The 12,152-nt window shown below is 40.6% G+C and overlaps 1 protein-coding gene across 1 annotated transcript; it reads left to right on the top strand.

Moving 5' to 3' along the window:
• The first annotated feature begins 584 nt into the window (after positions 1–584).
• On the top strand, positions 585–2,435 carry LOC131009450 (protein REDUCED CHLOROPLAST COVERAGE 3-like). The gene is made up of 8 exons (XM_057936781.1): positions 585–866; positions 927–1,019; positions 1,104–1,205; positions 1,307–1,381; positions 1,449–1,582; positions 1,777–1,960; positions 2,078–2,275; positions 2,394–2,435. Exons 1-8 carry the CDS (start codon positions 618–620, stop codon positions 2,433–2,435), a joined length of 1,077 nt encoding a protein of 358 aa, XP_057792764.1. The 5' UTR covers positions 585–617.
• Positions 2,436–12,152: the final 9,717 nt, after the last annotated feature.

Here is a 12,152-nt window from a genome sequence, read left to right as displayed (position 1 = left end):
AGAGGGAAAAGCTGCAAGACTAGCTCCGGAGTGTTGAAAAGCAGGTTGTTTAACCCTCTCTAATTATGAGATTTGGATTTGGTTTTGGTTTATATTCTGAAATTCGTGCTATATAAGTGGTTGAAATCAATAGATTACTTCACTCGAGTATTCAATAAATTTATTTTTATTTTATGCCAATTTCCTTGAACTTGATTCTCAACCACTTCAAAATTAATACTGATACTAGTTTTATCCAAAATTGTTCTCAACTGTAGAGTTAATTCCAGTTCATTTTTTGGTTGCTTTGTTTATTTTGGTTTTTTGATACTCAAACGTAAAGCTGTCGACTTTAGTCGATTATCCACTATAAATTTAATCTCGAATTTGATGAGATATTTTGAAATTTTCGTTTATTTGATTCTCAGCTCAAGTGTTGTTGTATTACATGTTGGTTGATCAAGATTTTGTAGTTGTTCTAAACCCGATGTTTTGGTAGAGACCATTATGTCCAAGGTAGCTCTTTCTATTTCCAAATGGCTCTCTTACTTTGGAAATTTTCTTTTGTTGGAGAAATTAAATATTTTTGAATTAATTTTGATAAGCTTCCGCATATACAGTCTCTTTGTATTCATGAAATGGTTACGCGAGCTTATAAGCATGTAGTTCGAGCTGTTATTGCTTCTGTTGAGAGCATGGATAACATGTCTGCTGCTATAGCCACAACATTAAATTTCTTGCTGGGGTCCTGCAATGCTGAAAGTAGCGATCAGACTCTTAAATTGCAATGGTTGCGGGCAATTTTGGAGAAAAGATTTGGTTGGAAATTGAAAGATGAACTACAACACTTGAGAAAGTTATCGATTCTGAGGGGTCTTTGTCATAAGGTACTATTTCTTGTTTATTTTCGTAACTTGGAAGGGTTTTATCGAATACCTCTTTCATAGGTTGGGTTAGAGCTGGTGCCTAAGGACTATGATTTGGAATGCTCCACCCCATTCACAAATTCTGATATTATCAGCCTAGTACCCATTTGCAAGGTAGGAGCACATCATGTAGCAAATGAGTTTATGTAGTTTCTAAACGATGGTTTCTTAGCGACTTTCTTCACTTCATGTTTACAGCGTGTAGGGTGCTCTTCTGCTGATGGGCGAACTCTACTTGAGTCATCCAAGATTGCTCTAGATAAAGGGAAGCTGGAAGATGCTGTGAATTATGGAACAAAGGTATTAATTTAGTGGTATATAATATAATTTGGTGCTCCACATTATCATTTAAGTCATGTTTTCGTGACTCAACATTGAATTTGCATTATGTGAAACTGAAGGCTCTGGCAAAGATGATAGCTGTCTGCGGTCCTTATCATCGTACAACTGCTAGTGCTTACAGTCTTCTTGATTGTGTGTACAGTTGGATGATGTTTAATATAACTCCTCAAGTTCATTGTTATCGGAAATTCTGTTGTATAGGCGATTATATATCAGCAGAAGGCATTGGATATCAATGAAAGAGAGCTGGGGCTTGACCATCCAGATACAATGAAGAGCTATGGGGATCTATCAGTATTTTATTATCGCCTTCAGCATATTGAATTGGCTCTGAAGTGAGTTGATACGATTCTAGATTGTTCTTTCTTGTCTCGATCTTTAACTTTGTTTTCCATAGTGCAATATCTTTCAAATATAGCAAATTCAGTTTAGAAACTGAATCTCATTTGTAAATTCTGTGCTTGTAGTTGTCTCTGTCATACTTTATCACCTAAATTCTTTAGTATTAATTGTTTTTGACTTTGGACAGATATGTCAACCGTGCATTGTTTCTTCTCCATTTCACATGTGGGCTTTCTCACCCAAATACAGCAGCTACTTACATAAATGTAGCTATGATGGAAGAAGGCATGGGAAATGTTCATGTTGCTCTCAGATATCTACATGAAGCCCTTAAGTGCAACCAAAGACTATTAGGAGCGGATCACATCCAGGTCTATTTTGCCCTTTCTATATCTCAATCATACAGAACACCATGTGACAGATATTAAAATATTAATTCAAATTTTAAAAGTGGTCTTCATCATCTAAAGGTCCTCAACAATTCCTAGGTTATAGCTGAAAACCAATCGTTTTCTGGTATTCCCATTCTGAGGAGCACAGAAGGCTTATTTTTCTTCTTTCAATTCCTAGGCTTGAAGAAAACATTAATCAAATTATTTTATTTTGATTTTTATTGTCTTGTGCAGAAAATGAAAGAAGAATTGAAAAGATTGAAAGATGAGAATACTACACTTACAAGAGATCATGTATGCAGTTATTACATCATTTTTCATCATAGATTAGGACCTTTTCCATTTTAAGTTATACATGCCACTCCTTTTTATTCCTCACCTAGCAAGATTCTCTTCTGCTTCTTATGTACAGAAAGCTAAGAAATTGGATAGAAGACCAAAACAAACAATTTGAGCAGAAGACAAAGGAAGCTAAATCAAAGGTTTTTGATGCTACAGGCAAGGTAATCAAACATTCTAATTAGTAATTACACCAGTTGTGAAACTAGATTTATATCAGCTTTCTCCCTCTTCTCATACTATACTCTCAACAAATAAAGACTTCGCAGCTGAAAATTAAAGGTGACATTGCCAAAGCAATTGATGCTAGGGATGGGGAGCGGGAAGCTCGTGCAAAGCTGCTCGAGTCAGAGGCGATGCTGATGCAAAGCTGCATTAATTATTCTATGCAGCATATTAGTTCTAACCGTTTTCTGTTTGTAGGTGGCACCTCTGGCCGTGTCTGATGCAGCTATGCTAGCTCCTGAAGAAGTATTTTCTGGTAAAGGTGACATCAAAGAAGAAACTGAGCTAACAAAGGCAGATAGAAAGAGGAGAAGGGCAAAGAAAAAAAGACAGTTTAAAGGTGAAATATTGATTTGAGTGTTATTATACTGTTTGTTCTCCATCTGTACAAAAAACAATAAGGCAGAGTTTTCTTTCGTGTGATTAATGCTATTTCAAGCTGTGGATAAAGGAGTATTGTTTTTGTTATTCTTCTGTACTTTTATATCTTGATGGTCAGATTCTTGCTGTGTAAACTAGCCATAAGGAGGAGCATCCTTTCCACATCAATTGCATGCTGGTGTCTGGATTTTCGTTGTTATATATTAGTGTAGCACTCTCTGCACTATATGTCGTTTCTAATTTTATTTTCCTCTGAAATGTTGAATCAATTACAGCTGAGTCTGTCAAACGGATGACAGTAAAGACACAGCTAAGCACATTGAAGAAACCCGAACATGGTAATTTTGTCATATTCATTTCATTTTGGCTCTTGAGGTTTTGATTGCTAATTCACTAGACCCTTAATTTTTTTCAGTTTTATGAAGCCCCTGAACTTTTACATTTTGTTTTAGCAACATAAACTTTAAAATTCAGGGCAAGAAACTGATTTTGTCTTGGTTTTGCTGTTGCAATTTTGGATCTTGTAAAGGAAATCTAATTGCTGCTGCTGCTTGAAGTTGCAGGGAACGGGGAGTCATGAATGACACTTTGAAAGAAATGTTTTCTTGCCTTTGCCGTCTAATGTGATTCATGATGTAGTGTGAAACAAAAGTCAACATATTGTTTGTTATCTTTTTCTTGTCCAGTTTTCTTTTATTTCACATATTTTATTTGGATTATTTTTCTATTGGCAGGTTGAGCTTGTGTGTCGGGTTCTCTCCTAAGTTAGTTGCTGCAAATTCATCATAGCAGGTCAACTAGTTCATGAGGACTTGGTGCTAGAACACATAATATGATAGATTTTTGTTTTAGCTATAAGATAGTTGGTACTTTCAATTTTGAATCGAAATATGCAATGATCATATGTACTTGATACTTGATTCATTTGGATGGTAATGTATGAATATTTTGGATGATATATAATATTGTTATTGGTGATTTTATCATTTTGTTGTTTTAATGTTATTTATTTATTTCTTGAGATAAATAACATAAAAATTGAGAAAAAATATTAAATATGCTAGTTGTAGTTGAAATACATAACAGTATAAAAAGTACAAAAAAATCGTTATGTATTTCTATCAAAGATAACGGTAAAAACCGTTATAAAAAGTAAAAAAAACTGTTAACTATGATAGAAAAAAAACAAAAAAAATATAAAACATGACGGAAAAATCCTCATACATAACGGTAATAAATCGTTAGGTATAAGCATTATAGATAACGGTTTCATACCGTTATGTATAGAAAAAAAACTGTTAACTATGATAGGAAAAAAAATAAAAAAATACAAAACATAACGGAAAAATCCTCATACATAACGGTATAAACCGTTATGTATAATCATTATAGATAACGGTTTCATACCGTTATGTATAGAAAAAAAACTGTTAACTATGATAGGAAAAAAACAAAAAAAATACAAAACATAACGGAAAAATCCTCATACATAACGGTATAAACCGTTATGTATAATCATTATAGATAACGGTTTCATACCGTTATGTATGAGCGTCTTGTACCGTTATCTATTCTCACATACATAACGGTTTTTAAACCGTTGTCTATGATACGTATCATAGATAACACCACTATACACAACGGTTTTTTTGCTCATAGATAACGGATAAAATCCGTTATCTATGAGCGTTTTTCTGGTAGTGATATCACGTGCTAATCTCCATGAGGTGTCTTCGTTGACTCTTGCTTTTCATGTTGGACAATAGTAAGCTAAGCTGGAACCTTAAGCTTAGCTGGAGGTTGTTTAGTATCATCTTCAATACTCAATAGTCTCCCTCAATTCGATCGCAGCTAAAGAATAGACTCCCAAGGCATTCTTTAAGCGAGAGAAGAATTGCAATCCTAGATGCTTGGTCAGAATATCAGCATACTGATCTTGGGATGGTACATGTCGAAGATCAATAAGACCAGTAGCAACTTTGTCATGAACAAAGTGTATATTCAATTCTATGTGCTTTGTTCTTGCATGCATTACGGGATTTGAAGCTAAAGATATAGTGCTCATGTTGTCTACCCAAACTACTGGTGTCTTGACCTTGATGAATAATTCAGAGAGGATAGATTTTACCCAAGAGACTTCAGCAACAAGATGATCCAAGCTCTTGTACTCAGCTTCGGTGCTAGATCTAGATACAACAACCTACTTTTTAGACCTCCATGAAACAAGATTCTTGCCAAGATAAACACAATATCCTGTAATAGATCTCCTATCATCCAAATCTGATGCCCACAATCTGAGTCACTAAAACCAGTAATGGAAAGAGATGACCTTTGAATATGGAGGCCATGATCTTTAAAACCTGCAAGATATCTCAAAATCCTCTTGACTGCTTTCCAGTGTGTGTCTAGAGGGCATGACATATATTGGCTTACTTTGTTCACACTAAAAGCTATTTCAGGCCTTATAATAGTAGCATACTGGAGGGCTCTCACTGTGCTCCTGTACAACTTTCCATCGACATTGCTAATGCTTCCCCCTTTGGAGAGTTGACAAGAGGAAACCATAGGAGTGGGGCAGCCTTTGGCCTCTGTCATATGAAGCTTTTGCAGCAGATTCTGAATATATCCAGCCTGAGAGAGATGAAGACGTTGAGTAGTTTTGGTGATTTCAATACCAAGGAAATGATGAACATCACCAAGATCCTTAAGAGAGAAATGCAGATGCAGCTGTTGAATAACTTGCTGGATATCAGAGGGAGTAGAGCCTGTAATAAGCATGTCATCTACATATATGAGCAGATACATGATAGAATACCTTTTAGTCCTGAAAAATAGAGAATTATCTGCCCTGGATTGTGAGAAACCAAGTCTGAAATTAAAGAACTAATTTTTATGGTGAGAAACCAAGAACGAGAAGCTTGCTTAATGCCATACAAGGCCTTGTTGAGCTTGCAGACCATAGGAGCAGAACCAGTTTGAGGTGGTTCAAAGCCAGGAGGAGGCTTCATGTATATCTCTTCCTGTAAATCTCTATTGAGGAATGCATTATCCACATCCATATGTGTGATATTCCAACCAAAATGTATAGCCAAGGATAAAATGATTCTAATAGTAGCAGGTTTAACAACAGGACTGAAGGTTTCATTAAAATCAAACCCAGGTTCTTGAGAAAAACCTTGAGCCACAAGTCTAGCTTTATAATGGGAAATAGATCTATCAGCATGCCTTTTGATTTTGAAAACCCATTTGCATCATATAGCATGTTTACCAGGAGGTAGAGGGCAAAAAGACCAAGTACCTTTCTTTATCAAGGCATAGATTTCAAGATTCATGGCCATCATCCAGACAGCTACCTTCATGGCCTCAATATGAGACTTGGGCTCAACAAATAGATAATCAAACTCATCAGTAGTGTGCAAAGCATAGACTTTAGGTTTGAAAATTCCTGCTTTAAAATGAGTAATCATAGGATGCACAACAGTTATAAATGGTGGAGGTTCATTATTAATATGAGCATCAATATTGGAAGATGAAGAACTGACAGGAGAGTTTGATGGTGCAGGTGAATGAGTATGAGTTGTAGAAGAAGATGAAGAGTGGGCAGGAGAAGTATGCAATGGTGAATTATCAGGAGATGATTATTATTAAAATGCGGTTTTATATAAAAGGAAAAAGAAAAAGGATCTCATGAAAGCACAAAGACGCAGACTATGAGATAGAGACTCAAAAAGAGATCAAGGTAAAACAACGAACAAAGAACTCCCAAGCCTGAAACAAGGGGCCCGAAGTTCAAGAAGGAGCTCGTCAAAAGAAAGAAAAAAAATAAAAAGAGGAAACGCAGGAAGCCTAAAACTTCAGCGTACAGAAACTCAATCTCAAGAATGATCCATGTTGTTGCAGAAATCGTCCATCTCCATTTCATCCGACCAACGTCCTTTGGAGATATTATTCATAACACAGATACTAGCACTTCTGCTATTATCGATAACAAACTCCCTCGGCTTCGCATGACGGAGTCGATTCTTTATGCTATCTTCCAAAGGTTGTGGGACGCGCGGGCGCTCCATACCCTTTGGAGGACGTCCCCGTCGTTTAGGCGGTGATTGATCAACAAGTAATTGTATTCCCTGGCTAACCTGCTCCTCTAACCGATTAGAACGACTTGCAAAATCTGTAGTAGGATAGTCTTTAACATTCTTCCCAGACGGGGTCTCCATCTCAAGATCCTCGTTCACCTCCTCGTCACTATTAGCTGGCTGAATAATCGGCTTCAAAACAGCCGTATTCGGCCCGTAAACTGTAAGGTCAGCCATCTCGCTTGATTGCTCCGCCGTCACCAAAGGGGCAAAGGAATTCCCAGACTTCTGCTCTCCCGTGGTCTGCTCCACTTGAGCACGCTCCGTCAGAGCAGACTTCACCTCAAAAGCTTTAACAGATGCAACTTGCAAATGATCCGAAGAATCATTATTATCTACCGATTCCAAATCCTCAGTGTTATGCAATACCGAAGCTTGTACCACCGCCTTCCCGATAGCGTGCCATTCCGGTCCGTTGTCCCTCTTTTCCACCTCATCTGTTGTCTTTCTCTGTGATTTGTCACCCTTGCGACATTTCTCCATCGAATGGCCCGTAATCTTGCATCGATGACAAAAAATAGGTATATATTCATAACTGAACTCCACCGAAAACTCGTAGTCCCCTCCATCAATATTAAGCGTCATCGGCAAAAGCTGTGCCAAATCAATTTCCACCAACATACGCACAAAGTGTCCAACATCTTCAGTCATAGAATTTCCATCAATTTTCAACGGTTGTCCAAGCCAACTTCCAATACCCGAAATAATTTCAGGATGCCAAAACTCCACAGGCAAACAATAAATCCGAACCCACACCTGAGCGAGAGAAGAGGATTCTTGTAGGGATTAAAGTAACGAACCCAATCACGTAACCGAAGCGATCCAATAGATAAATTCCATAAAAGATTAGCTTTGGCAGTGGCTTTATCCTCTTGCGACTGAAATCTAAGAGTATAGTAACCCTTTCCCATCGGCATCAAGTGCCAGGGAGAAGAAATTTTCCAAAGCGATTGAAGTTCCGCCTTTAACTCACGAGATTGCCTCGGCTTATCGCCTTTATTTAACAAAAGTCTGCCTATAAGAGCATGCTTAAACTTCTTCAATTGAGAATCCTGAATATCACGTGGTATAACAAGAGTACCTTGATCACCATGCCTAACCGGACGAAGGGCACAAAAATTATGCGCTGGTAAATCCGGCTGTCGAACCGTTTGAGGGGCAGTAATCTGAGCGTATGAGACGTTCTGTTTTTCAGTCAAATTCACAGAAACAGGTGCAGCAGGGACATCCACCGTGCTCTTGAGATTAACTTGAAAGTTTTGCTTAGAAACCTCATTTGAGGGTTTCAAATGATGTTCAAAATTTGCAGAAACCGAGGGGAGATTGAGGGCTCCTCTGTCTGATGTCGGAGCGGAAGCAATCGTCGCAGCAACACGAAAATCGGCGCTGGAGTCTTCAGCCTCACGCAGAGCAGCAGGATGAGGGAACTTCTGGGGAGAAAGAACAGTCGGGGGACGCTGCTGGGGAGACGCTCCCGATGTTCGTGGAGAAACATTTCCGGAGACCTCTGCCGTCGAAACCATCGAAAACTCGGCGCTGGAGCGTTCTGCCTTACGCAGGACCTCCGCCGTCAGCGGCGCCATCAGATCCCGAAGGAAAGATCAGATCGGCAGCGGAGATTGCAGCGGCGACGTCGAGTTCTAGGCGATGAGGCATCTAAGGTTGAGAGAGAGCAACGGGCGTTGAGCGACGCCCGCGGCCTTGCCGGAGCAGCTCACGGTGGAGCTCGGGAGGAAGACAGATCGGGCGAGAGAGAGAGCAACAGGCGTTGAGCGACGCCCGCGGCCTTGCCGGAGTAGGTCGCGGTGGAACTCGCGAGGAGACAGATCGGGCGAGAGAGAGAGATCGCGGTCAACTCTCTCCAAATCACGATCAGATCTCTCTCTGCGTGCAGGCTGCGTGCAGATCGTCTCTCTGCGGTGGCTGGGTGTGTGCCGATCGCCTCTCTGATGCTGCTGCTCGGAGGCAACGGAAAGAGTCAGGTGTCGGGGCGGCGAGGCTCAGAGGTGCGGCGGCTCGACGACTGTAGTCTCAGGCTCAGAGATGGCGTGCAGATCGGTGGCCGGCTGCGTGCAGATCGGTTGCCGGTTGCGAGCAAAGCCGGGCTGGTGGCGAGCAACGCCGGACTGATGGCAGATCGGCGAAGGCGGGGTGGTCAAACGCCCGCTAAACTATTCCCATATCCTTGATGTTCAGATCTCAGCTCAACGCCGGATTGGTGGCAGATCGGCAAAGCCGGCGAGCAACGCCGGGCTGGTGGCGAGCAACGCCGGACTGGTGGCAGATCGGCGAAGGCGGGGTGGTCAAACGCCCGCTCGAATTATCAGGAGATGATAATTGTGAATGAGGTGGATGTGGTGATGGAGGGGGAGATGGATGAGTAACAGGAGCAAAAGGTGGAGAAGTAGGAAAACAGAGAGCTGGATTATTGATAGGGGGAGAAGGTGCAGAATTGCTACAAGGAAAGACATCTTCATTAAAAATGACATCTCTGCTAATAACAAGTCTACCAGAGGCAAGAAGCACCTTATGGCCTTTATGTTGAGTGTTGTATCCTATAAAGGTGTCTGGTGAGGATTTGAGTTGAAGTTTGTTGGTGTTGGTGGGCCTAAGATATGGATAACAAAGGCAACCAAAAACTCTCAAATGAATAATCAGGAGCTTTGTGGAAGAGCATAGTATAGGGAGTGGTGAACTGTAAAATTTTGGATGGAGTGCGATTGATGATGAAGACAGAAGAGATGAAAGCATCATCCCAGAATTTGGAGGGAAGATTATGTAACACCCCGCCTATTTATATTAAATTTAGAATTATTTTGAACTTAGATTAAGATGATTTATGCCGGAGAAATGAAAATGAGTTTATTCCAACAAAATTATTTTCAAAAGCTTTTATAAAATTTAGTCTTTTGAATTTATGTGCATTGCATAAATTGAATTATATGAATATGTGATTATTTTATATGATTAGTATTTATTTGTACATGATTTAATTTAAGTCTATATTAGGCTTTAATTTTTGAATGTGTTGGGCTTTGACAAATATTATTTTGGGCCCTAGTTTTAATTAAGTCTTCCTTGTTAATAATTAAGCCCAAGAGTCTTTTTTCCTAAAAAAAAAAGAAGCCCAATCCACCACCTCCATTGCTGCCAACTACAGCTACCAGTTATCAGGCATCTCAACCATGCGCCCACTCTTTTGCACGCTTCCTACCATTTTTGACTCCTTCACCCACGCTTCCTACCATGTCTTCTACTGCGGCAAGTATGTTCATCCTACTCCCTTAAATATCTCCCTTATTCATCTAATTCCTCACCCAGCAACGAAGTTCACCCCAGCAACGAAGTTCAAACAGAAACAAGATCACCACATAACATAGCAGAACTCATTCAATCAAGGTCTGCCTTTAAACCCCTATTTCAATCTCTTTCATTGACGCAGCATGATTCAAACACCATTAAGATTTTACAAACCAACAAGCATGAGTAGCAGCCCCATAACTGAAGATACAAGCTTTATATATATCTGCATATATACATACATATATGATGCATGTTTGAGATAAAAGGAGAAGAAGTTGAGTTTGAAACTTTGATTTTTATTCCTTGTTTTTAAACTGCGATGCCTGAGTCGGGCCGCTGCCTCGAGTCGGGTAGAGTCTGGGCGGCGACGGTGGCTGCAAAGAGCAGTTGCTGTCGACCGGAATTGAGCAGGGTGAAGGGGTAGATGGGTGGTAGCAGCGGCCATTACTGCGGTCTGACGGAGGGCGAGACCGGAGGCGGAGGCGCAGCCTGTAGCTGCGTCATCGTCGGAGAGAGATGAGGGAGGCTGGGCTTGGCGGCGGTGGTGCCGCTGCTGCCCAGCCAAGGACGGACGGAGGGGAGTTTCAGAGGGCGTTCGGCGGCGGCAGTGGGCTTCGTCTGCTGCTGTTCGCTGGTCTGTTTCGAGGGACGTCAGGCGGCGGCGGTAGACCTTGTCAGCTGCTGCGGCCGCCGATTTAGAGAGGGGGGCGGTCGGCGGCAGCTTTCCTGCTGCAGTCGCCGGACTGAAGCTAGAGAGGAAGAGGGAGAGAGATGGGGCGGAGGCGGTGACTCGACGCCACTGTTGTCGACTGCCGAAGTCGAGAGATGGGAGGTGGCTGTCGTGGTTTAGAGATCTAGGGCTGTGAGTGTGTGGGTGTGTGAGCTATCGAGAGAGAGGGAGACAGAGGGAGATGGAGGTCAGGGGGCGACGGCGGCGGCCGGAGGCCGGCTGCTGTCATCCGCCGGAAGAAGGAGGAAGAGGGAGGCTGGGCGGCGCTGGGTGTGTGTGTGTGCGTGTGAGTCTGCGACCGAGAGAGAGAATAGGGGGAGAAAAGGTTGAGAGTTGGGCTAGGTATGGGCTTGGGCTGTTGGGCCGAGTCTTGGGCCGATTTTTATGAGTGTTGGGCCTGTTTTATTTATTTAATTAGTCCATCTCTATTCATTTATGTGGGCTACGAATTTTTAAGAAGTTGGGCCTGACATTAAATTATTTTGGGCAGTCCACATTTTAATTAATTTGATTATCAGTAGTTGATTAATTATTTTAAAGATGATTTGCATAATAATATTATATTATTATTATGTGCATATTTTAAGTGATTACTTATTATATGCTAAGCATGACATGCATTTGCATATGCATTTTTGCAAATAAAAGTACTCATGATTTAAATTGGTTTATTTATAAATCCAATTATTTAAGAAAATCGAATAAGGATATTGTTGGTGTCCTTAACTCAAGAATTTAGTTTTCAATTATTTATTTACTAAATTTTGAAAACCCGGCTAAGTGAATCATAGAATGTTAAGCACTTCACCACGACGTAAGATTAGCTTCACGAGACCTATTAAGAATAGAATTTCTTGTAGGCTTTGTGACCAGGGGGATTAACGCTGCTTTCCCAAGACAGGTTTTTATGTGTATGATCTTCAGGCTTTGCCTATCCAGGTGGGCTTACTTTCCAAATGTACAAAGTATGATTGAGTTATTAAGCTCTAAATATTTCAATGAAATGCAAATTGTTTATTTAATGTAATGAAAACTGTTTATCCAATAAAATGTTTTT

Source organism: Salvia miltiorrhiza, chromosome 1 (genome assembly GCF_028751815.1).
Source record: "Salvia miltiorrhiza cultivar Shanhuang (shh) chromosome 1, IMPLAD_Smil_shh, whole genome shotgun sequence".
Classification (NCBI taxonomy): Eukaryota; Viridiplantae; Streptophyta; class Magnoliopsida; order Lamiales; family Lamiaceae; genus Salvia; species Salvia miltiorrhiza.
Note: the sequence above shows the minus strand (reverse complement) of the source record. Positions and strands in the feature narration are given on the sequence as shown.